This window comes from Microtus oregoni, unplaced genomic scaffold, assembly GCF_018167655.1.
Source record: "Microtus oregoni isolate MIOR12 unplaced genomic scaffold, Mior012 000024F_ref0000369, whole genome shotgun sequence".
In the NCBI taxonomy this organism is placed as follows: domain Eukaryota; kingdom Metazoa; phylum Chordata; class Mammalia; order Rodentia; family Cricetidae; genus Microtus; species Microtus oregoni.
In genome coordinates this window covers 18,440,194-18,466,776 of record NW_024543083.1, presented here as the reverse complement: position 1 = coordinate 18,466,776, position 26,583 = coordinate 18,440,194, and the positions used below count along the sequence as shown (strand labels likewise).

At 48.8% G+C, this 26,583-nt stretch overlaps 1 protein-coding gene across 4 annotated transcripts in view; it reads left to right on the top strand.

The window, feature by feature from the left end:
- The window catches only part of Arhgef7 (Rho guanine nucleotide exchange factor 7), a 108,107-nt gene that overhangs the window by 11,002 nt on the left and 70,522 nt on the right, over window positions 1–26,583 (top strand). For 3 of the 4 annotated variants that reach the window (XM_041673535.1, XM_041673532.1, XM_041673534.1), the window contains exon 2: window positions 9,859–9,945. The exons of the other annotated variant lie outside the window; for it this stretch is intronic. In XM_041673535.1, the coding sequence (XP_041529469.1) occupies window positions 9,859–9,945 (87 nt within the window). The remainder of the gene's footprint in view (window positions 1–9,858; window positions 9,946–26,583) is intronic. 4 annotated transcript variants of the gene reach the window in all.

Genomic DNA, 26,583 nt, shown 5'->3' with positions numbered 1-26,583 from the left:
TGGTACTCTTCTAGCCTCTGCAGGCACAGTATGCACACGGTACACACACATGCAGACAAAACACCCAGGTGCATTTAAAGGAAAAATTAGTCTATCAGCATTACATGAAAATGGTACCATTCGAGCTGGAGAGATGGTTCAGTGGTTAAGAGCATCGACTGTTCTTCCAGAGGACCTGAGTTCAATTCCCAGCAACCACATAGTGGCTCACAAACATCTGTAATGAGATCTGGTGCCCTCTTCTGGCATACATGGAGGCAGAATGTTGTATACATAATAAATAAATAAAATCTTTAAAAAAAGAAAGAAAGAAAATGGTACCATTCTTTACCAAGGGGGACCAGTCTCAAGAATCGTGTTGGTTTCTCAGTTGGAAACCTATCAATATAATCGATTATGTTGACAAACTACAAAAGAAAAACACAGGATTGTCCCAGGCGATGCAGGGAGTCATCAGGACCATGTAGCACCCATCCCCGAGACATCCTGTCACTGACTGAGGTGAGGAAGAAACGTCACCTGGCACGCTGAAGTGGCCGCTGTGGAATCCACTGCCATGGGTGTGCCCGGGAGTGAGATGGGACCTCCTCAAGATTGGGGGTCAGATTGGGACGCAGCTGTCCCCACCTCTGCTCAGCCTTGCCCCGGATGTCTAAGAGGCAAAGAAACTGAAGTGCCGTAAGAAGGTAGGATTTCCTTTCCACACAGCCCACAGCACACAGCTGTCCAGGTAGAGAAGCGAATACATGCCACTGCACGGCAAATGAACACGAGGCCTAAGCAGGATCTCCAGAAAATGCTTGCGTTCCTGCGTATCGGCAAAAAGACTTGAGGCTGAAATAAAAACTACCAGTTGCCACAGCAAAAGGGAAAAGAAAGGAAAACAAAAGAGCAAATGTTGCTGATCAATCTGAGAAAGGAAGATCCGTGTCCTCGCTGACGCTGCCCATGGATGCCTCGGTGAGCTGCACAGGACACTCGTCTCCTGCTTCTATGAGGGGAGCGGGACTTGAACTCACCACACTGGCCACTTCCTACTTTTGAGCCTCCCTGTGAATGTCTATGTGTGGAATTTTGAAGTCTGAGGATGACTGATGTACTGAATGTATTCATGGGAGGGGGAGTAACTGCAGAGAGCCTCCCTATTGGTTTGTTTGTTTCTCACCAAACCCTGTCTGAGTGTTTACTGTGTTCTGAGAACCGGGGAGGAGAATAATGTCGAAGAAACGATGTGAGTTGACTGAACTGCGAAGGAGTGACGTGCAGGAGACAGATTTCCAAATACGGGCAGCACCAGGACCTGACTGACCCTTGGCAGATGGGACCGAGGATGCTTAGGGAAGGCTATAGTGTCACAGTGATATTTGAGTTGGGCCCTGGCAGATGGCGGGTATATGGAGGAGGGGATGCATGGGCTGGATAGAGGTTCTGCTTGGCCTGGGGCAGGAGTAGTGACCTGGTTCCCTACACTTGTGCATGGATGGTTTAGGACTGAAGCGAAAGTCTCAGAGGGCTAGAATAGGAAGACAGCAGAGGACCTGGTGGGCCAGTTGTTCTCAAGGCTCTGGGCCACGACTGGTTAAGTGTTTAGAAAACGCTACTTTGCTTAGAGGGTTGAAAACACGGGAGAGCTGTTAGAGCTGGCGTGGGGGCTGCCAAGGAGAGGAAGCTGGAGTGGGGCAGAGAGGGTGCCAAGGGAGGATGGTGGCAGGTTCAATGCAGGATACCTGGGAGCGGCCTTTGCCATCCCTCCTGCTCTCTGGAAGCTCAGCAGGAGAAAGGGTTTTGTCTCTGAGGAAGTCTGGGTGTGAGTCCTGGCTGGTCTGTGGAGGTCACGAGTATGGTATGGAGCATGGTGTAGAGGTGTCTGTGGAGCGCTGGAGGTCTGGGGGACAGTGACCAGCTATTATTAGAGAATCGCAGTTTAGAGAAGGCTTGCAGCTGTAGGCAGGTGACATTGAATTGGCAGTGTGGAGATGATGGTGACTAGACAATGCCTGGGAGACCAGGAGACAAGGGACGTGGCTTGCAAGGCACTTAGGCAAAGGTAGAATGACAGGAAGGTTGATGGAGCCCAGTGATGCTGGGATGTTGGGGTTCGCCACCTACAGACTCATCACCGTGAGGGAAGGATCCCCCACTTGTGACCACCCAATGTCAGCAGGACTGGCTAGGGCCACCCAGGTTAAAGTTCCCCCCTTATCTTGGTGACCTTAGGTGATAGTGGGCTGAAAGGGAGAGAGGAGCCTGCTGGGCTTGAAGAATGGAGGGGGAGTTGCAGAATATGACGGCCTCACTGAGCAGGAGTTCAAAGAGCTGGATGCCTGTGGAAAGGCTGGATGTGGGGTGCAGGAATTTACAGTAGTTTTGGGGGACCCAACTGGAGGTCCCCTCATTATAAACTTTATTGGGAATTTGGTACGAGTGGACCTTCAAGCATGGTTCTTCTTCACATAAGAGCTTTAGCAAACCGTACTCATTTAGGACGTGTTTCTTTGAAACCTCAGCGTATAAAGTCTGTTCTTTTCTTCACAGTGAAAGAATCCCTGGGTTAGGTCCAGCTGAGCTGTGTTGAGTGCAAACAATTGCATCTTGGGAACACTCAGGATTGCCACCTCCAGCTCATAAGGACATCAACATTGGGTCTTAACTTACTAGGCAATGACATTGTGACTCTGCAGTGTGTGCCTTGTAGCTGATACTTTGAAGTCCAGATCTGGGAGCAGTCAGACATTTCAGGGATGCCAGTGTAGCGTTTCCACCAAGTTCAGGTTCAAGTTGAGGGTCATTTGTTATCATTTCGTCTCCCCATGGATTCTCAAGCATTGTCTCTCTTTCCATGGCACGTTACTGTAGGAGGAAGGCTGCTTGTTGGTTCCCAAAATAATCACATAGAAACTGTATTAATTAAATCACTGTGTGGCCCATTAGCTCTAGCTTCTTATTGGCCAATTCTTAGATATTAATTTAACCCATCTCCATTAATCTGTCTATTGCCACATGGCAGTGGCTTACTGACAAAGTTTCGGTGTCTGTCTCCGGAGGGGCTATGTGTCTTCTCTCTGACTCTGCCTCCTTTCTCCCATCTACCTGTTTAGTTTTCCCCGCCTAGCTCTGTTTCCTTATAGCTCTGCTATAGGCCCAAAGCAGTTCTTTTATTAACCAATGATATTCACAGCATTCAGAGAGGAATCCCACATCCCGTCATATATCATCATAACAGACAGGGAGGGAAATGAGCTGAGGGTTGTTTGTCGAACCAGCACTGCTGAATTCCATGCAATCAATGTAAGCAATTTTCTCAGGGATTATTCTTCCAATTGAAAGCATTAACACCAGTGCAGATTCAGCTCCATCTTCATGGCTGGGGAAACAAACACATTGAGTTTCCCTCCTCACCCCCTTTTCTTTGAGAGACCTCGAGGAGAGTTTTGGGGAGTCACAGTGACATGGAGACATGTCTTGTTACTGAGTTTGGGGCTGAAAATGTCTGCGTTGGTTGGCTCACCCTCTCCTCTTGATAGAGGCGGCATAGCATATTAAAATGCTAGCAGGGTCACCAGAATCAGTTAAGAAGGCACCAGGTTTGGATCCTCTTCAGTCATGATGGCGGCTTCTATTGTCTTTGCTTTTGGTTCACGTGGTTTGTGGGTAAACGTCACCACGTGGGCTCATGAAATTTTAGACTTGGTTTTCATTTACAGAGTTCCTGATATCAAAAGCTTGGGCCAGGCCTGGGAACCTGTGCCATAACAAGGCCAGAGGGAAAGCTGATGCTCTGGGGGCCCTGTTGAGAGCGATGGCCAGCCTACCAAGTGGATCACACGGCACCAGGACTAGATGTGCCTCGGGGATCCTTTGCAGGTGGCTAGGCAGCCTGCTCACCCTGGTGGGTCTCTTTATGCCTGGCGGTTCCTCACCAGTGTCTTCTCTGTTTAGACAGTGGAGTCTCAGTGTCTGCTTGGGTGGCTTCTGCAGCATTGGAATGGAGGCAGAAGGTGCATTGGGTTAGAAGGGGTTTTGAACTTGTCCAAGAAGAAGGGTCCTTCTATGCCTGTGCATCAGAAAAAGTCCTCTAGAATGGGAGGTATATCCTCTTCCAAGAGACTGCTCTCAGGATGCCTGTCCAGGGTCTATGACATGGCCACTTAGCCTGTAGGAACAAGGGAACAAGAAAGACAGGGCCCTCTAGAAGCTCCCTGAAGAAGCAGCAGGAGCTGTGTAGGTAGATTCTCCTAATGGGGTTTTGGGGGCAAATGAACACACCCTGCGAAGGGTCTACCAGTCAGCTTTGCTCCCTGTGACAAGTTCCTGTTTGTGATGTGTCGCCAGGCTTCTTATCTGTCCTCCACCTCTAGGGACATGAGGCTGGTCGTCCTTGCTCTGGGCCGCCCTGGTGTTCTGCAGGTCCACCAAGCCCAAGACTCTCTGGAGGTCACCCCATCTGCTCTGTTGGAAATCCATGAACAAAGACACTAGACAGTGCCTGTCCCGTCGTCCCACAGGAGAACACCGTCATGCAGAGGATGATCAGGTGCTGTTTAGCCTTAGCTGTGGTCAGCGTGGACATTCTTTCGGGGGCCTTGTGAAGATCCTGTGGTCAGTTTTTGTCTACTGAGATGATTCTATAGAGCCATGTCTGGTGAATTCCAAGAGGGGCATCGTGAGGAGCCTGGCTTTGAGAAACAACAGACAAGAAAGACCATCTCAGCAGAGAAGCCAGACTGCAGAATGAGGAACCAGTGGAGATTACAGATCTGAAGAAAGAAACACCAAAGCAAATCTCCCAGCGTGGGCTCAGAAGTGGAGCCGAAGCGACTGAAGGCAGAATTGCCTAACGGAGGCCACATCTGCAGGTATCTCAGTGTGACAGAGAATGTGGCCTGAGGGGGAGATGAGAGAGTAGCCAGGCTGTCCCCTCCTAGAGATGCCGTGAGCTGAGCGGGTACTGGGGAGCAGATGCCTAGGGCGGCGTGGGCAGATGTCCTGCCCGCCTCTCCCTCTCTGTCTGTGTCTGCCTCTGGTCCAGCCTGCCTCTGTGGCTCTTCACTGCTGCTGTCTAAATCCACATCTCTCTCTGGCTGTCTTGTATTCTTTCTCGTCTCTGAAATGTCAGACTTGAAGTCTACATGGAGACCCCCACCTGGAACTCAGCCCAGTGAGATATGCAGCCCTCAGGGGCAGCCACATACAGTGCCAGCGACAGGAGCTGGACCAGGCCAGGTGATGAGGCCAGCTGGCAGGGGGCCCTGCGAGGAGCCAGCGATTTCCTCAGTGATAGAGGGACGAGCGCTGAAACCAAAGCTTCCTTGGCGGTGCAGGCTGCAGCCATGCCTGGATGCACCTGAGGAAATGGAGCCCCAGACCCAGTATGGGCATATGTTGTGTGGCAGAACTTTTCCTGGGGAGTCACAACATCCACGTCTACAGCCGAAGATAGGAAGCCCGCGACAGACCAGAGTACAGATACTACGAACGTTTAAGTTGGTGGAACAGGGAGTTTATTGTGGCTACTTACAGGAGTAGAAACGACTCAAAGACAGCTACATCACCAAAGGCCACCCCACATGGGTTCTTCCCCCAGTGTGTCACATCTCTGGCTTTTCTGAGTTAGGGTGGGACGGGAGGCTGTGTGTTTCTCTCTGCTATCACTCGCTTCAGTCTAGCCAGTTTTATACAATCTGAAAAGATTTAGTCTTCCTGATGGTGGAGGTAGCATTCCATCTGGGAACTGAGATTTGAAATATATTGAAACAAAAAACAAAATGAAAGGCTCACACTTTTCCCAATAAACTTTCTTGCTACGGCACATATTTTTGGGAAGGACTTTATTGGTAGTTAGCCACCAAATCTCGGAGCTTTCCACTCACTGGCTTTGCAGTGGAATTGGGAGAATGGTCTGTAGACTGCCCGGAGCCCTACTCACACGCAGTTCACCCATGCCGTACCGGAGGGGAAGCAGAGAGTGATGGGAGGAGTGGGACCCTGATGCAGCCTAGCTAGGCTAACAGGGAAGCTGCAGGGATGGAGTAGTGAGCTGGAAAGTGTGAAACGGACTCCAGAGGTAAACGCAGGGTTCCCTTCTCAGTCTGGAGTGACAGATCTGATCCACAAGAATCCTTCTCTGTGTGGGGTGGCTTTGTACTTGAAGGCAGTTTATGACAGGGAAGGCATGCTGACCTGAGGGGAAGGGTGGCAGGTTGGGGTTGTCATTGTCCATTCCCTAGTTTATTTAGTGATGAGGTACAGTAAGTGCACAGTCAGAAGAAGGCTCTGCCTTGCACTCCTGGGGGCACTGCTGTGGGCACTGCCTGCAGGTAATGCATGTTTTCCTGGGCACTCATACACAACTCTATCAGAAAACTGAGTGCTGTCCACACTGTACGCTCTGTTTCTTGTTGGTTATATAAAGATGGCTAGGGTTGGGGGGAAAGGCCTTGCTCTGTACCCCAGTCTTACCTTAAACTCAGTCTCCTGCCCCTCCCTCCTGTGCCGCCACCACAGGCTTCAGAGTCACTGCACTGTCTCAGGTGCTGTGTGGTGGCCCATCTTAACAGAAGCACCATAGTGTCTACTGATTTTGTTTTCTGGTTATCTGTTTCCAGCGGCCACCGGAAGCCCCCCAGGTTAGGGTCTTTGGAGAAAATGGGCAACACTAGACAAATAAGGCTGGAAGAGCTCGTTTGTGAAGTGAGTACCTAAGAGGCCATTACTCCCCTAGGCCTGTAGGGACAATGGGGAGCAAGGTTCCTGGAGTGAGCATGAAATAAACTCCAGAGCTGGCCTTCAAAATATCTGGCATGTGGTGTGAATGCTTAGCAAGAGGCTCTCAGGGGTGGGGACCCTGTGTTATGTTTGTTGATTCCTGGGTACCAATGTGATGTTACTAAGTGCAGAACTTGGGTGAGATGCTCCCAGCTCTGTCACCTAGCACCAGTACATCATGGAGCCAGTGCCACCAGTGTCCATTTCCTGCCAGGACCTCCGCTGGCTGAGCCCCCTCACGGTCAGAGAGCAGGGCCTGAGAGACATATGCTGGCTGATGAAGCCTGCAGCAGAGAGCTTGAGGCAGGGCGTGTCACCTCTGAGTGAAAGAAGAGCTCCTTCCCTCTGCTGTTTTCTCCAGCTTTCCCTCAGGAAGGTTTCTGCACTCACTTCAACCCACACGATTAAGTTAAGTTATTGGGTGCACAGGTGTTCATCGGCTATTTACTGAGAGATGGCAGCGGCTTGGCATTAGGGCTGGATGTCTGGCGGAGCTGAGGTGTGCTCCAGCAGGTCCTGCCCTGTGGTGGAAGGCACAGAAAAACAGGGCCCAGAGAAGTGATCTTCCCCACTGGGTGCAAGATTATTGATGACGGAGCGGGACCTTTGCTCTGCAGTTGGGAGATTTAGGGAGCCTCAGTGACTCTCCATGTCAGAGAAAACGGGACATTCCTTCTCTGGCAGCTTAATTCACTCTCTAGGTCCTGGTCCTGGTGTCCTGAGCACCTCGCAGGAACTTCAGGCCTCTGGCAGTGCTTATAGCCAAGTGTTCTGGGCATCAGAGTCAGGTAGGGGCTTTGTGCAGTGAGAACCCCTAGACTGGGAAAGCTGGGTAATGGGTTGTTGCTGTGGCAGCATGGGCAACTTTTTCCTTTGATCTCGGTTGCTCAGGCAGCAAGCCCCCTGGCTGCTCACAGCCCTGCTGACCTGCCTGTCCTCCCTTCTCATACAGCTTGCTCACGAACGCCTCAGACACTGTCCAACTGTCTGTCTGAGGCAGCTGCCTTTGCTGGCACTTTGTTGAGACTATGGGGGAGGGGGCTGGCTGCCAGAAGTAGCTGGTGAAGAGTGGAGGAGACTCTGGACAGCTGCGGAGGTTCTGGACTCTGGTTTCAGCATTACTTGGTGGCCAGTTTTCATATCGACACACTTGAACCAAATATTGAGCGTAAAAGCCATTTCTTTGGAAACCAGAGGTTTCGAGATGATTTCTGATTAGCTCCTGGTAAAAAGCTTGCAAGTTATTATCGTGGAGAATCTGGATGTGACCAGGGCAGAGCAAGCGGTTAGGTCTCTTGTTCTGGAGTGCACGCAGAGCCCTTTGCTTGGTGGCCTTGCTTAAGAAACAAACGGCTGTGAACATTCTTACGTGGGGCTTTTGGCGGATATGTTTTCTCCTGGAGAAACAACTTTCAGACTCAAAATGTTATCTAATCATTTTTATTGGTCATCATCTCAAGGATCCACATTTTGCTGCTTTTCCTTCTTCTCCATAGCTTCATCAGGCACATTCGATATTGGCTTAGCACCTTCTGGAACAGCCTGGTCCAGCGACACATCTCTGCTTTCTGTGTGGACATTCTATATTGTTCACTCACAGACAACAGCACTGTAACTCACGCCCAATCTAACGTAAACTTTTTCTTCTTCTGTAAAACACGTCACTATCCCCATGACCTTCTGGACTCTGGTAGCACGTTAGCATGTTTGGAGGCATTAAAACAGTGAAGCTGCCAGCTAAAGTACGTAAGCAGACAAACATGGCACTAGACGTGAAAAAATGGCATCTGCTCACAGTTTGAGAATTAAAGCAAGCGAGCATGGCTCTGCTCATTTGGAGCAGGGAATGCGCACAGAAAGCAACTTGTCGATGAGAATGTGCTGTGTTTTCCTGGGGTTAAATGTAAAAGTTAACAAATAAATCTGTGATGACTTTATGGATGGGTCTCCTGCAAAAGAAAACAAACAAACGAAGACAATGTGGAGGGCCTTTTGTTCCTAAGAACATTTCGGCTGAGGGACTCATCACTTGGTATTTCTGAACACCCAAGCACTTTGCAGAGACCACTGTATTCCCGGGAGAAGTAGATGGAGGTTGTGACTTCTTATAAAAAAACCATCTTGAGTATTTTCAGTGCGAAAATTCTGGATGATGATTTAAACACCAACATTTGATTCTTCTAATCCGCTTCAAAAAAAAAAATATCTTACTTTCTAAATCCTGAGATTTAAAAACGTTAAGAATTAAAAACCTTTTTGATGGATTTGAGTCTTCCTTCGATTGGTCATAGTCACGGGTTCTGCTCCTGTTTCCCTTGGTGCCAGGCACGGTAGGGTGCTTAACGTAACACATGTGGCAATGGTGGCAGGATGCCGGCCACTGCTCAGGGTGCAGGCTAGGGACACCAGCCTTCTCCGATGCCTCACCCACGCTAGCCTGTTATACCCACACTAGCCTGCTATTCTGGTTCATCATTCACAAATCACACGGCCTGTGCTTAGGAAGAGAAATCATGGCACTTTCGTGCCGACTTGCAGAATTCGTTGCTCGTTATTTTAAGCGATGGCTTTAGAATTAAAAGCACACCTTCCAGGAGCCTAGGTCGGACAGGGCGGACGTCCTCTCAAACCTCCGTGGGGCTGCTCGAGTAGCAGAGGCAGAGTTCTGTACATTGAGGACGAGGTCGGGAGGCGGCACGCAAGGGATGGGAGCCCACCGTGGGGGAGAGGAGGTGGCGCGAGTGGGGCCGGAGCGGGGATCTGGAGGAGGCAGGGCCGGAACAGGGCCAGGAGGTGGCGCGCGTGGTCGAGGAAGCCGGGCCTGGAGGGGCTGGAGGGCGCGGGAGGCGGGTGTGTGTGTGTGTGGGGGGGGAAGTCGGGAGGGAAAGGAGGAGGGCGCGCGTGGGGGCTGGAGCAGGGCTGGGGAAAAAGTAGCGGCGGCGGCAGATTTCCGCACCCGCGGGGGCGCGGTTTGACGGCGTCACTTCCGGCACGGGCGCACTTCCGGGTGCGGGCAGGGGGCGGAGATTGGTGCAGCCCAAGGTAGGGAGCGGATGAGGCGTCCGGCCCGCTCAGCGACGCTGTGTGTTGCAGGTCTACCCGGAGCCGCGGAACGAGAGCGAGTGCCTGAGCAACATCCGCGAGTTCCTGCGCGCCTGCGGGGCGTCCCTGCGCCTGGAGGTGGGTGAGCGCGGGGCCGGGCTGGGGCGGGGTGGGGGAGGCCGGGGTCAGGGCGAGCCGGGGGTCGGGTCGGAGTCTCGGCGGCTGTCGCTGTCTGGGGCGACCGCTCCTCCCCGCCGGCTCCCTGCCCGTGGTCCCGGGAAGCAGCGTCTCGATGTCTCCTCGTGGCCGGCGGGTGGATCCCACCACACCTTGTGATGGTTTCCACGAGAACCAGTGGGTTCTCTGGCTCGTGTGCAGGTGGCACACGTTGGTCATCCCCGCTGGCCGGCGACACCTGTCCAGCCCTGAAAGCTGCCTTTCGGAATTACCCAGCGTCGTATCCAGGTCGGACTCGGCCCTCAGTAGGTGGTCAGGCCAGGTCCAGGCTCAGAGGGCGAGGGCCAAACCCCCTCCTGATCTCATGCCCTCGTCTGCTGCTCTGCAGGCCCGAAATTAGGCGGTGTGCCTGGATTCTCGAACCGTAATGCTTACGTTAGAAAACTCATGAGGTTTGAGACTGGGGTTTGTAAAGCCTGCTTCTGGGGGTAACTCCTCGGGGTTGTCTTTTCCGTTCTGCTTGCTGCTTCGTGCTGAACACTCTTTGTGGTCGTTCAGTGGCCGCTCTCCAGGGATGTCGCTCTTTCCTTATTTTTCTTCCTGGGCAGTGCAGTAGCTGTAGAAAACTGGCTTTGCTTTAGAGCGCTTGCTAGGATCGCTCAGGTGGATGAACTTGCGGCCACGTCTGTGTTAAAATCTTGGTATCTCTGTTTGCAAGCTCACCGTGTGAAAGGGTGGTAATACCACATGGCACCCCGACCCGGTGGTGACCCAGTATAGCGTTCCTTTCTTGGTAGGACAGTCTTCTTCTGTTTTTCCTAGGAGGAATTGCAGAAGTCATCCCAATTACTTTTGGGAAGTGTATTTAATTGAAATTGGACATAACAGCGATTTATGGTGATTAAGTGTCCCTGTTTTTATTAATTTATCTTTGATGTACTCGAGGAAATTGCTGCAGGTAATTGGGTAGTGGCTGGGATGATTTCAGAAAGCCTCACAACTCTTTAAAGATGGGATATTGGCGTCCTTCGGGTACCACCCTTGTCATTTTAATGACTTAACTTCCTTATTGGACTGGAGAGTACTTTTTACTTCATCTTGACCTTTGTCACGGGGGAGTTCATTCCCGCCACGCTCCTGGGTACCAGTGTAAATTGTAAGAATTCGCTGTAAAGGAATCGAATGTCACATTCTTGTTTTCTTTCCGAAGGTGGGTTGCTGTGAGGACTTTATGGTTCTGAGTTTGCCCAGAGATGCCTCACAGCCACACCTGGACCTGGCTCAGGCACCTAGAACATCACTTGAGACGTAGCAGGTCCTTGCTAAGCCTTAGTTACCGCGGGGATGAGCCTGAAGTTGCACTTGGGATAGCCATTGAGTTTCTCCTTGGTGGGGCGGGGAGGACCAATTATGTCATTCTGTGCTGATTTTGAAGAGTAAATAAATATTTTTTCCAGTTACTCAATAGTATAGTAGAGGAAAATACAAGATTCTTTCAAGATCAGTGTATCACACTTCAAATTTATAATTACCCCAGGAGATAATAAAAACAAAACAACACATGCAAAAACCCTAATCTTTTTTTTTTTTTTAAGGAAGTTTCTTGAGAAAAGAATGGCTTTAACTCAGCTATCTGTTTGTAACTCTGTGTGAGGGCAGAGGCCTCTACAGGTAAAGCCCTAGTGTCCTGCACACAGACACAGGGAGAGATCCAGGATTGTGCCCTTGAGCAATTCTAGGACTTAACACATTTAATTTCCACCAAATTCTCAAAGAAGGGAGACAGAAAACATTTTAAAATTGCAAATGGTAAACAAAACAGCTTAAATTTCCAAGTTAGCTTTTGTTCTTAATACTAAATATCAAGGTTTTTTTCTTTCTTTCCTCAAGAGGTTGTTTTAGGCTGAATCGTGTTGGTAAGAAAGACTGTCTAGCTCACTCCAGTTTAAGCTCCTAGTGATTTCTTTAAGGAAAAGAAATTGAACATTTTGTTACCAGATTGGTTGTTTTTAAGCTTGTATTGCATATATTTATTTCTGTGTATTTGCTTACGTCTTCCAGTGTGCCACGGTGCTTGTTTGGAGGTCAGAGGTCAGCTAGTGAGAGTTGGTTCTCTCCTTCCATCATCTGAGTCCTAGGGATGGAATATCTCAGGCTTAGTGGTCATGCCCTTACCATCTTGTTGGCCTCTATTTTTTTTTTTTACAACTTTTTTTCCCACCAACCATATAATTTAAAAATTCTGGGGTAGCTGCCAGGGAGATGGTTTACTCAGCACAGCGCTCGGTATTCAAGCACAAGGAACCAGGAAAAAGCCAGGAGTGGGGGAGTACTCGGCATCATAGAGGTACGGTTCTGAGGCAGTGAGATTCCCTGGAGATTTCTGGCTAGATAGTCAAGCCAGTTTGGCAAGCTCCAGGTTCAGGTAGAGACCTTGTCTCAAAAAATAAGGTTGAGACTGATGATGGTCAGTGTTTATTTCTGGCCTCCACACAGGTACGTGTGTGTGTGTGAACTTGCATATGTTAACGTGTTCTGACATATGCACATACACACATACATTTTTTCTGATTTGTGCAGAAAACTGGTCACAGCTATGCCAGTTTCTTTCTATTTGTATCTCAAAAAAAAAAAAGTGATGGTGATGTTGATGATACACTCGGTGTTGTGATAAGAAACACGGCAGTGAATCGGGAGACAAGTCATGACGTCGTAGTGCATTTCCCTGCAGTTCCGCAGGAGAGGAAACAACTGCAGAGGTACAAAATTTCTCTCTCTCTCTCTTTTTTTTTTGTTCTGTTCTCAGATTGTGGTTCCAAATGTGCTAGATGTATTTCTTGATGGTCACAGTATATTAGCTGTCAAGATTTTCTTACCCAGTAACATTATTTAATTAGGCACCTGAAATGTATTGAGACAGATAACTTGCAGCTGTTCAGAGCAGAGGCTGCCTTCCTCAGGAAGAGTGGCTTCCCCATCACCAGAGATGCCTCAGTGGTTAAGAGCACTGGCTGCTCTTCAGAAGATCCAGATTAAATTCCCAGCACCGACATGGTGGCTCACAACCATCTGTAACTCTAGTTCCAAGAAATCTGATGCCTCTTCTGGCCTCTGTAGGCACACACACATGGTGCACAGACATGCATGAAGGCAAAACACCCATGAACATGAAATAGTAACTTTAAAAAAAACCCTAAAGTTAAGGCCATATGAATCCAGTTCTAATGGTATCTTATATAGCTTAGTCCATGTCATAATACACAGCGTCAGGGATGTTAGCAGCAAAGTTACAAAATGCAACAGTGAACTTAGAGTTAGTTGTTCATCAGAGAACTAGCTAGTGTTCCCAGTGTTTAATGTGCATTGCTTTTTATTAGGAATTTTGAAAAGTTGGAATTTAGCACTATTATAAATAAGCATATTTAAGGTCATGTTCTAAAGTCCAAGTTGAAATTAGGAAGTGGGAGCTATGCTTGGCTGTGAGCTTCACTGGAAGAGTCTTCTGCCCAGATAGCACTGGCCTTTCCAAGGCCAGAGAGAGCTGGGTATAAATGAGGAATTGACAGATAGGGAGAACTGGATTATAAAGAGGAATTGACAGATAGGCAGTGTGTCACCAGGGCGCTCCTGGAGAACTGACACTACCTCCAGTATAGCGCCTGCTCTGGAAAGGAAAATCAGGCTCAGATGCGATTTCTCCTGGTGGCCAAGGAGGATTTCAGGGAGCCTGTCCAGTGAGGCCTGCCACCGCACTTTTTTTTCTCCAGCCAGTTTTGGCTCCGCTGTGTGGGACCTGGAAGGGATGATGACCCACCACTGTTAACCTTCCTACTTTTTTCACACATCTGTGAATATAAGATTCTGTTCCTATAGACAGAAACATTCATTAAAATCTTAATGTATCAGTCATTGGAGGCCTAGGAGATTCAGAACAGACATGGCTTCCCTCCTCACTCTTGGACATTTTGGTTAGTACTTTTGGTTTTTCAGATCAGTAGAGATTAAAATGTAGACTATCTATTGGCATATAGTTTGCTTCACTGGCTAGTTCCTTTTGTTTTATTTTCTTTTTTTGGAGGGAGGGAGAAGTTCTGAGACAAGGTTTCTCTGTATAACAGTCCTGGCTGTCGGGGAACTCTCTCTGTAGACCAGGCTGGCCTTGAACTCTTGGAGATCTGCCTACCTCTGCTTCCCGTGCTGGGATTAAAGGCGTGCATCATCACTACCCGGCACAAGCTAGTTTCTTGTTACGCGTGTGTGTGTGTGTGTGTGTGTGTGTGTGTGTGTGTGGTATACCATGGTGCTTCAGATATGTGACTGTCACGGGGTGATTAAGTCAAGCTAATCACCATTTGTCAGCACCACAGATGTTTTTTGTGATGAGAACATTTTAAATTCTTTTATAGCACCTTCCCGTGTCTGCCGTCAGTAGTTGCTGCCATGTTGTGTAGTGCCCACCAAGACTCTCTGTCCTACTTAGACTTTGTCCCCTCTGACCAACATCTTCCCATTGCTCTGTCCTTCCTCCCGTCCCCTGGTGACTGCCATCTTGTACTTTTATTAGTTCATATGAGTGAGGCCGTGCTTTGTTGGTCTTTGGTGACTGGCTTTACTAGTGGCTCTCCAGGTTCATGCGTGCTGTCACTGTGATGTGATTTCACTTCTCCTTTTTACACTAATAGTAATAGCAATGTCCCATTGCTCATATGTATCTTGTTTTCATACATCTGTCCATCTCAGGTGGTTTCCATTTTGTGGCTGTTGTGAACACTCTTGAAGTATATAGGGAACACACATGTTTCTCTAACATTCTCTCAGTGTCTTTGGATATACATCTGGTACTGGGATTGCTGGGCCACAGGCTAACTTTTAGTTTTCTGGAGGACGTCTCTTATCAATTTCTGTAATGCACTGACTAGCTTACATCCCACCAGCCAGTGTTCAAGGATTCCATTTCTTCACATTTTACCAGCAGTTAGCTTTTATGTTTTTGATAGACATTCTAAAGGTGAGAGGTGATAGTTTATTGTGGTTTTCCTTGGCATTTCTTTGCTGTTAGCGATGTTGAATGTTATAAAAAATAGCTATTGGTTATCCTTATGCTTTTTGAGAAATATCGACAGAGAAAATGTTCTAGGTGGCTGTTTTCACTTCCTGGTGTGTTGTAGACATCAGCTCCTTTCCAGATGCATGGAGGACTGCTCTCTCTCACTCTGTCCGTTGGAAGGTGGGTGTGTTGATGCTAGCCTCTTGTGTGTGCTGCTAGAAACACAGGGGTTAGCAGCCAGCACCGTGGAGAGTGCCAGGCAGGCCCGAAGAGCTGAGTAGGAGCAGGGATGGTTACAACCACCAGCATTTTCTGTGCTTTAAACCGTGGTGGATATTGTGCTTTAAAATTGCTTAGCAGTCTGTGTGTGTTGCAGAAAGCTCAGGAAATAGAGAAATGCGGAAAAAAAAAATACATGATACTGCCATCTAGAGATGGCTTAGTAATCTTTCATTAATAATTTAGCTGCTTTAGTAATTTTTTCATTGCACACATGCAGATAGCTTTAGAGACCCCTGACACAGCAGTGTATATGTTCTGTAATATACTTTAGCATGATAAGGTGGCAGTGTGTCCATCTCCTCATGCCTCGCGTTTGTCTCTTGGAGGCCAGTAATCCTTGTTGAATGTGGACATGCTTTTCAGTTGTCACTGCTGTGGACAGTGGCTCACGTGAAAAGCTGTTTTTTCCTCTGTGCTAGTTCTATTAGCCTTGACTGTCATGGTAGGTGGGAATTCATGCAGGCTTTCAACAGCTGTCGCCACCCCTTCTCTGGTGACTCACAGCACTGACCTGTCAGCCTGTGAGAGTGCCTTCAGGCTGCCTGCAATTCCTCGTACCTGTTAGAGGCTCTTGCCCTCCAGAGAAGTGGGCCTCCATGGTACAGTGTAGTTTCTCTTGTATGTCTGGCTTGAATCTGGTAAACCGAGGCAAGAATGAGGCACCGTCGGTTCCTGTGGCTGACTTGAGACTGAGACCGTGGAAGTCCAGGTTGAAGCTGGAACTCTGCGGCGCTTCCTTCCAGCCTGGCATGCGTTACCAGTGGGGCACTCACTGCACAGGCGGAGGTCCAGAGCCCCAGCTGAAAGCAGGCTTGCAGCTGCTTCAAGGGTGGAAGGCTGGGCTCCTTCAAGTGAGGTTTTTTTCCTTGCCTTCGGGTTGAAAGAGTTCCAAAGGACTTCCGTCTCCAGTGCTGTAATGGGCCAGGCTGACTTAGGAAGTTAAAGTGAGGGTCTTGGAACCTCATCTCTGACTCCTCTTTCCTTAAGAGTGAGCTCATGAGTGGCCTGTGTAAGTCTGTAGATGCAAGGAACTTGCCATGCCGGTGAGTTTTAGGTAGTAGAGCTGACGGAGAGATAATGCTGTCACTTCACCTGTTCTTTGGGAGGGAGAGGGTGGTTGGGATGCTGGACAGAGCCGACAATAATTCTGTTTCTGTGAATTCCCAAAACTAGTTGTGGTGGTTTGTAGCATGAATTCTAATGGTTCTTAATAATAAAAACCCAGAGTCAGATATCAGAGAAGCGGAGCCCAGCCACTAGAGAGTTCTTACCTCTACTAATACTTGGACCATTGGCGACCCTGTCTCTGAATCCTCAGACTGCTGCTGTCTCTACAAAACCTCAGACTGAATCCTCAGACTACATCTGAGTTCCTGTTTCCTCCCACCTTATAGTCCTCTCTCTGCCCAGCCAAATCACTCCTGTCTCTACTTCCCTAGTGCTGGGATCACCTTTATGTGAGCTCTGTTTCTCTTTTAGGTTGATTCAATTTCCTGTAGCCCAGGGTGATCTTGAATTTACAGAGATCCACCTACCTCTTTCCTGAGTGCTGGGATTAAAGGTGTGTGCCACTATTGCCTGGCCTCTGTGACTAACTAGTGATTTAGCACTCTAGTCTTCAGGTAAGCTTTGTTAGATTATAAACAAAATATCACTACATTTGTTTGAATGAAACTATCACCCATAATCACCAAGCATATGTATGTTTGAATTCATGGTCCCCAGTTGTTGAAACAGTTTGGAAGGCATTATGAGGCATGGCCTTGTTGGAGGAAGTGTGTCACTGGGGGTGGGCTTTGCCGTTTCAAAAAAGTCTTGCCTGGTTGGTGGCTCATATCTTCAATCCCAGCACTTGGTAGGTGTAGAGCTCTGAGTTCAAGGCCAGCCTGCTCTACGGAGAGTTCCAGGACTACACAGAGAAACCCTGTCTTGAAACAAACAAAAAACTAGCCCAAAATAAACAAAAACCTTGCATCATTCGTATCATTCTAAGTGTGTTCCCCGTCTCTCTCCTACTTGTGGATCAAGACACGAGGTCTCAGCTCTTCTGTTTCCATGGCTTAGCTCCGATATCATGGACTGTTAAGGCTCTGACATTTTAAGTCCATTTGAATTCTGTCTTTTGTAAGTTAGGTTATGGTGTTTTGTTACAGCGATTTAAACGTAACCAAGACACTAATCAGGCCTGCTAAGAAGTTTCAAAGTTAAATGCACAAAGTTCAAATATTTTCTTGAAAAGTAATTTTTAATTCTTATTTATCTTTTGATTCTTCCACCTAGTGAGCTGTATGACTGTTAAGTTTGGAATTCCTGGCTAATGGGAATCCATCCCCACTGATGTAATAAGCCAATCAAACTGAATTAATAAATACAGGTTTATTCTGAGCAAAGCATTCTTGGGCGGCCCCAGGGGAAGTTGAAGAGACCACAAGGGGAACCCATGAGGTAGGAGCTTTTCATGCCCTCGGGGGTGGAGCCACCAAGGACAGGCTTTCTGGTAGGGGCAGAAAGACAGCTCCAGGGGAGGAGGCTTGGGGTGTAGCCCCCACCGAACAGTAACCTCAGCCAGCATCTGGTTCCCTGTGTCCGGCGGTGTAGGAGAGCTGAAGTAGTCTAGAGCAGTGACAGGCCCAGCACGTCTGCGCTTTTGGTGGAATTTAAAGGCCTGTGTGTTTTTCTAGAGTCCAGGCATTTCCCTCTTACCGTCTTTCTGTGTGAGCTTTGAATGTCACTAGATTGTGGCTGTGCAGAGTATTTGGGTCATCTGTGGCATGGTGGTTGGTTTGGTTTTAAATGTCAACTTGCCACAACCTAAAAACTCACCTGAGAAGAGCCAGTGAGGAATTATCTATATTAAGCTGACCTAGAATATGTCTGTGGGAATTATATTGATTATTAATTGGGAGAAGCGTCCTGAATGAACCCTGAACCCAGGACTAAAGAAAGCTAGCTGGGCATAACTAGGGAGTGCAGTTCCCTAGTTATTTTGAAATTTGAAAAATTGAAAATACTTCAAAATATTGAAAATTTGAAAATATTTCTCTTGGATTGTGAATGTGATGTGGCTAGCTGCTCCAGTTCCTGTCTTGACTTCCTCCTCAGGGATGACTGTAATTTGTAAGCCAAATAAACCCTTCCTCCTTGTCTTGGTCAGTGTTCTATTGCTGTGAAGAGACACCATAACCATGGCAACTCTTAGAAAAGCATTTAATTGGGGCTGGCCTACATTTCAGAGGTTTAGCTCATCATCGTCATGGAGGGGAGCACGGCAGCATGCGGGCAGACATGGTGCTGGGGAAGGAGCTGGGAGTTCCACATCTGTGTCTGTAGACAGCTGGAAGAGAGAGTCACAGGGCCTGGCTTGGGCTTTTGAAACCTGAAAGCCCACCCCAGTGAGACACTTCCTCCCACAAGGCCACACTTCCTAACAGTGCTGCTCCCTAGTTACCAAGCACTCCAATCTGAGAGCCTGTGGGCCCTTCTTACTTAAACTGCCACACCCCCTAAGTTGCTTTTGCCAGGATATTTTGTCCCAGCAGCAGAAATGAAACTATTATACATGGGCTGCTGTTGACCCCAGCTTCTCAGTTCATAAAATAGCAAGTGGAAAGGGGCTAGCGAATAGGTGGCTGTGTTTAGAGCACTTGCCGCTCTTGCAGAGGACCCAGGTCTGTTTGTCAACACCACATGGCAGCTCCCAGCCACCCACCACTCCAGTTCCAGGGGATTTGATGTCCTCTTCTGCACTCCTGGGGCACTGTCCAGACACATACTCGGGTCAGACACTCACAGTTAAAATAAAGAGGTTGAGTGGAGAGCCACTGTAGAGGTCTGTACTTTGTCATCTGCTTGTTGTGAGTGCCCATTGTCCTGGCTTTACAGAGTCCACACTGATGGGGATATTCACAGTAAACACAGCAGCTCTTGTGTGACAGACTTGTTGTGGAGCAATACAACATACACAGGTGTTTATTCACCTCAGATAAGGTTTTCATGTCAGTCAAAAGTCCAGTTTGGTGAACCAGTGAATTTATTGGGGTTACTTACAGGCATATGGGTGAGGAGTTACTTACAGGAGCAGAAATGACTCAAAGAAGAATGTTGTATCACCAAACCCCACTCCTGTATAGAAGTCTAGAGCACACTGTACAGCCTGCACATGGCTCAGCAAGTTGGAGAATATCCTTTCCAGGTAGTTTAGCTGGCCTGACCCTTGTCCGCTTTGGGTCAGCTTTGCAGCTTGGCTTGTCTGAGAGTGACTCCACCTGCTTTCCTGCTAATATGCTAATATGGGAGGGAGGAGCCTAGTGAATGTGGTCAATTTCAGGGACTTCCTGAAGCTATTCTGGTTTACTTCCTGTCTTAATTGAGCTTTGCTGCAGGATGGTGTGTTAGACCCCTCCTTGGAACATCCTGTTGTTGGACCTCTTTGTAAACATTCTGTCCTAAAATACCTTGTTGTTTCACTGTCTCTGTCCCATGCCTTAACAAAATTTCCTCCAGAGAAAACTACTACATTACATGAACCAATGGGGAGAGTCCTGAGGATGGTCTGATTTAGGAGAAGACAGTGGGGATCAAGGGGTGACAGAGCATTCTGGGAGTGGAGAGGTTCCAGGTAAGGCCCAAGGATTGGAGCTTTCCATGATCTTTGCCTCAGAAAACTCTGTGTGAAGGAAAGGGAGCGCCCACTGCAGGGTGGCTGGTGTAGACGGCCCAGTGGAACTGTTCTGTTGTCTGAAGCCAGCTCAGTGTTGAGTGAGTGTGTGAGTTTGGGAAGGCCTCCCTGCTCTGTTTGCATCCTTTCTGCTGCAGGTGCATTGATCTGGCCTCTCTAGACCTTTCCCTGGCTGTAGACCCCCCATTGCAGCCTTTATCAGGGAGGGTGCTGTCCCTGTCTGTGGATGAACATGAGGCACGCATGCCAAGGCTAGGTAGGGAGTCTGGCCTTGGGTTTGCTTTTCTTTAGGACTCATGCCTCTTCTCTAAGGGCCATGGCAGGGGTGAGGTGTGGGTTTATTCTAACTGTGGAGAAACTGGGGTGCCAGAATGTAGTCCACGCTCCTGGCCCTTTAGAGTTGAGTTCCTAGTCTTCTGTGGCTTGCTGCAAGTGTCAGATGAGCTGCTGTAGTCCTGCCTTTGGCTTTGAGGTCTGCAGGACAGTGTCTGTCCCTGGAAAGGTCTGCGTAGTGTACAACCTCCCATTCAGTGGTCTCTTCCCCAGCTCGTCTCCCTGCCTTCTCTCTGTGCTGGCTGTTCTGCTGCTCTGACACCTGTGACTTGGGCCACTTTCCTGCCTGTGACCCAAGAAGTTGTGTCAGGCTGGGCCTATCCAAGAGCTGGCCTGAGTGGACTGGTCTCTGTAAAGACTATCACCTCTTGGCTTCTGTCCTCTTGGACCTTTGAGTTCTAATAGTGTCCTCCTGTTGGAGACATCCATGATGATGAGTGACTTGTGACCTGTGCTAGGAGTCATAGCTTCATAGTGTCAGCTCCTTGACGCTCTTGAGAAGTGGCATTAGTGCCTAGAAACTGAGACACGGAGAGGTCGGGGACAGAGCTATGGCCCCGGCCAGTGATTATTCTGCCTTCTTGTACCTGTGCTTGGAGCAGCCTGTCTTCTGTGACGAGTGCAGACTGTCTCCAGTGCCGCTCCTCCCTTCTTTCTGGGTGCTTTAGGCTATCTGTGTGTCGTGGCTCCTTGAACATGTGTCATTGCTCGTGGATCACTAAGTAGACATTTGTTGAACTGGCAAAAACTCCACAAAGTGTCCTTCCAGCAGTCTTGTGGAACTGTTAGGGACCATGGGGTGTCCAACTAGGGGACTGGGATCCTTGGGCATTTCTCAGGGACCGTGGGGGCCATCCAGAGGCCTTAGGGTGCTGTCTGAGACAAATGGTGGGGGGCTCAGTTGCATGGTGTCTGTGTTACCTCAGTTTCCTCCTCTTCCCTCCCCATGCACTCCTTTATTTTGTCCTTAGAACTACAGAAGTTTAGTTTCATTCTCAGAGCCTTGCTGCGTAAACGAGTGCAGATCAAGGGTGTCTGTCAGGTGGCTTGTGTGAACTCTGACTTGTCTCCAGTGGTTGCTGTCAGCCTGGCATATGGGCATCAGTGTGAGAGGACAGATGGCTGGTAGATGGCTCTGTGCCACTTGCTGACTGGTGCTGAGTCCTGGTTTTGGTGCTGGCTTCCTTGTGGAAGGATGCCCAGGTCCTAGCGACCTTGAGGTCCTGCAGATTGGGACATGGTAGAAGTTTCAGAGTTGGAGGGCCCTGGGCATGGTTAGGAACTGTACCTGGCACATTTGCAGTTCTGGGAGAAGAGGGACTGAGGAGGTCCCAGGCAGCAGCAGGATGGAGGACTACCCGTTGTGCAGCCTTTTCCTTTGGCCTGTTGCTTCTTCTCTGAGCTACTAAGGGAATGCCTACAGCCGTTTCAGGTCCTGTGCAGGGCAAGGTGCCCTTTAGTCCTTACTGTTGGAGCCTTGGGGGAATTCTGGGAAGGTTGACATACAAAAGGGAGAAGTCCACAAAGAGTTCTGAACTGAACTGTCTTCATCTCATAGGGAGCTCAGCTGAGCTCAGTTTGGTGTCCAGTGAACAGGCATGTAGGCAGTTATTGGCATGGGGTGGATTGTACCTCTGAGCCTTCAGGTAGGAGTGCAGGTTTCAGGCCAGGCTGTGGCTGTCACAGGTAATGCTGCTGCTGTGCTGGTGGCTTGTCTGGACTGGCTCATTTGACCACGTGGGGCTGGGAACCTTCCTGGGAAAGCTTCTCAGTCTTGGACGGTGCCACTGCACCAGGGTAGGTAAGGACCAGGCATTCATATGTGAAGTATGTTTTATCCTGTATATATTAGATCACATGGGTGGACCAGGTGTTCATATGTCAAGTATGTTTTATCCCGTATATATTAGATCACATGGGTGGACCAGGCGTTTGTATGGGAAACATGCTTTATCCTGCTACATTAGGTCACTTGGGTGTTTTTCAGGGATGCTCAGGGTTGGCTAAACAGTAGGAAAATGCTTCACTGAGAATTGTGCTTTTTTCCTCCTTGGTCCTGTGGCAAATGAAACAGAGATAGCCATGACAGCTGGGCGGCTGTGGGATGAAGCTTTAGATGCACAGGCGTGACTGAGAGCCCTGAAATAGGGTGACTGCTGTCTCTGTGGGAACCCTGCAGGTACTCACGGTGGCCTTTCACCTTGTCCCTCTGATTACTTCCTGTCTCTTATCATATCTTATCACCACCCTCCCCCGTTGTAGGGAGGGAACACAGAGCTGTGCACAAGCTGGGTAGCTGCTGCTGTCTCACAGAGTTCGATCCTCAGCCCCTCCCACCTTCCCTAAGTCTGGTCAGACGGGTTTCTTTTTGATTGTCTTTTAGTCCTCACGTTGCTGTTTACCTTTGGAAACAAACCTAGGCGATTGTCTGGTTGGATGGGGAAACCCTCTCTCTCTTTGACAGCTCCTTGTCCTGCATCTTTTTGTCTCTTTGTGTCCTTTGTGCTCTGGGAACCAGCAGAGGACAGGTTCCCACTGAGTAAGTGAGACAAAAGCCAAACCCTCGCACTGTGTTTGGATGTGAAATCTAGATGAGTATGTCTTAAAAATAACTACCCAGAACACACGTGTCTGCCCAAATTTTTATCAGTCTGTATTGATGTTTTCTCTTGTAGTTAGGGACCCTTATGGTGTGCCATTGATTCCTGTGGCCTGTACTATTCTCCCCCAGAGAATGGCAGGCTCACTCCTCTGTAGGGGCTTACAGGTGAGGGAGGCTCATAACCTGGTGGGCTTCAGTGTGTGGGGCTTTACAGAGGCCGAAGTCTTGGAAAGAGCTGATGTGTTTGGTGTTTAGAGCTCACCAACTTGTCTCTTACACCTGAGTGTGCTGAGGGGCATAGATGGCACATGTGACCCAGCTGGGGAGGGACCCACTGACTTCACAGGAGTACCGAAGAGTGGCAAGGCTTGGTGGCCAAGAGCAGGAGTGAGGTACACGCTTCTCCCCAGCTGTGGCTCCACAGAACTGGGTCCACCTGGCTGCACAGCTTGAGTTGTAGGGGAGTGAGCTGTGACTGCCATTCTGGGCTGGCAGGCTGCTGGACCTTCTGGGATGGCTCCCTGCCTAGGCCGGCGGGAGGATAGGTGCTTTCCTTTCTACCTCGAGAGGTTAGATGTGGTGAGGGGATGCTAGACACTTCCTGCCCTGTTCTCCATGGAGAGTTTCTTATGGCAGAAACTTGAGCAGCTGCTGGAACGCCTTACCACGGCCCTGGGCCTTAGTGCCTGTCCAGTGCTGGTGCTCTGCATCTTGTTTTCTCTCTGCGAGTTTCTACGTGCTGGTTCATTTTATCTTGCTAAGCTTTCACACTACATTACAGGCCCAGTGATGCTTCTGAATGCTTGGTGCATGTGCTGTACTATGGATGCGGCTTTCATCGTTTCCAGGCCACTTAGTGTGTTCAGATGTGCACCTTGTTCTCAAAGGGACATGCTGTGTTCCTGTTTCAAAGGGTCTGAGTAGAGGTCATGTATCATTTACCCTGTCATGCCTCTTCAGTTTCTTTTAACAAAGAACTGTTCCCTCACCTTTATCATTTATGACATGGAATCTTTGTTTTTTTTATATGTTCTTTACAATTTTATGCATAAATATAGTATACTTTGACAGTGTTCCCCCATTGTCCTCTCTTATCTCTTTTTCCTCCCACTAAGCCCTTCTTCCCAGCAAGCCCCGTGTCCTCCTCTGATGTCTTTTTCCCTGTGTCTGACTGCGTTTAACTAGGGTTGCTTGCATAAGTGTAGGTGGGGAGTTATGTGAGCAAGGGTGGCTTACACTGACCAAACCACAAGGAACTACAGCTCTTCCTCCCCTAGCAACTATTCTGCCTTCACCTCCTCCGGGAGGGCTGGGCCCTTGTGCCCCCTCCTTTCATCCACGACGGAATGCTGAAGTCCCAGTCTTGTACACATAGCTGCCTCTGTGACTTCATGGATGTAGACACTCACGCCATGTTTAGAAGACACTGTGTCACAGCACTCCTCCCGTTCTCTGGCTCTTAATTCTTCCCTTCTCCTCTTCTGCAGTGTTCCCTGGGCCTTGGAGGTGATGGTATAGATGTTCCGTTTAGGGCTGAGCACTCGGTCGCCATGCATTCTTAGCACTTGATATGAGTCTCCGTATTCGTGGTCGCCTGCTGTAAATAGGCTGAGAACAGCACTAATCTATGGGTACAAACCCAATATTTATAGGGCAGGTTTTTACCATGCTCATAAAGCAAGGCAGCAGAAGATATTTCCCTCTCCCCATTTCACCCCTAGCTTTGGATGAGGTTTGTAGTACCAGGCACATATCCCCCTGTGGAAAAGTCCTAAAACCTAGGCAGACAAGAGTTGGTTACTGCTCTGTCTGCAGATTGGTACTTTTCTCTGTTGCTGACTGGAAAGCATCTTCTGTGTAAGCTAGCCAGGAGGAGACACACCTCTGCACAGTTTTATTTTTTTGACAAGAGTCTTACTGTGTAGCCCATTTTGGCCTTGACTTGAGATGCTTCTGCCTTATCTCTCCCTGCCCCTTGCAGGGGTTCACATTACAGCTGTGTGTCATTATGTCTGGTTAGATGTGTACCTGGGTGTCATTTGATTCTAGTTAAATAATTTTGGCAAGAATTCTGCATGAAGGTGTTCTAATTTCCCATAGCATTTGTGAGAGGACAAATGTCTCTGGGGTGCTGAGTTAGCACTCAGAGTTTTTGTGGTGCGGGAGCCTTTCCCTTGGTACTGGGCACGTCATCTTATTAGCACTCTACCTGTGTTGTTCCCAGGTGTCTGTCTGACCCCGCTGGCCACCAGTGCTTCTGTCGTCTTCCACTTTGGTAGTTGCTATTTGGAATCAGCTGCCCTTAGGATATTAAGTTCTAGTCTGCTCTTGTACAGTACATCAGACGTTGGTGAGTGGAGCTGGTGACATCAGGCTAGAAGGTTGTGTGGAAGAGAAGACACTCCCTTGCTTCTAGAACCAGTTGTCTGTGTACACACTCATCACTTCTGATCTCTGTGTTACTTTTTCCTTTTATGCAGATTTTTTATTGGGCACATCAGTCTGGAGCTCTGAACTCATGTGGCCATAGGTGTAAAAGGAGAACTGCTGATCCGCAGGAAGGGAAGACAAAGGGCAGGCATGTGTTTCACGTGGGAGGAGCATCCTGGCAGCTGAGGGCAGGGCACCGCTGCTTCCTCCTTGTGTCTCAGGACCAGGTCTGCTGCGGGACTTGTGTGGCGATGCCGCTACTCTGCCACGTGAGTGTGCTGAAGGGCAGAGATGTGATCTTGTGCCTGTGGATGGTGTATACCCAGCGGTACATTGACGTGTTAGTGCATTTCCAGAGCCGCTGTCTGGAGTTACCTGCTCCCACAGGAGCGGTGGGCACACTCTCAGCAGCTGGCTTGTGAGGTTCAACTGTGTGCTTGTTTGAGGGAGAGACTCTCCTTTCCTGTACCAGAAGGAATGGTTGAATGTTTGGTTCACAGTTGGTGGAACCACTTGGAAAGAATTTGGTGGTGTGGCTTGTTGGAGGAGGTGTGTCACTGCGGGTGGACTTTGTGTTTCACCAGCTAGCCCATGCAATTCCCAGTTGTTCTTGCCCTGTGTGTGTGCCTCCTGCTTGTGGATCAGATGTAAGCTCTCAGTTGCTGCTCCAGGCATGCACCTGCCTGCCTGCTGAAGATGTTGTTGGGCCTGGGAGTTGCTGCATGCTAAGGGTGGCTGCCCAGGCTCTTTGGTTGGCTTGCATAGGAGCAGGACTGCATCCGGTGGCCCCTTCCTGGTGCTTTGGTAATGGGTGTGCTTCTGGACTTGTAACGGCATAAACGGATGCAGACAGATTGTAAAAATATATATACAGCTTTAATGGTGAAATAGACTTACAGAACCACCATTCCTGCAGAGACCAGGAAAGAAGAAGGGATGGCTGGGAGCATGCTCGCCCTATTTCTAGGCAAACATTAGCCCGAGGTGAACACGCCCCCAAGGGGCGGGACTTATCCCTACATCTCCCCTTTTTGTCTAAATAAGACAGAACCAAACCAAATACAACTATATACAATAACAACAAATAATAAATATAACAAACAATATTGAGGACAAAAGCTTTGCTAAACATTCTATCTCAAGGAGTCCAAATAATGTAGAGAGTAACTACAATTATATAATCTTCAACTCCATCAAAGATTTGAGAAGGGAATAAACACTACTCAA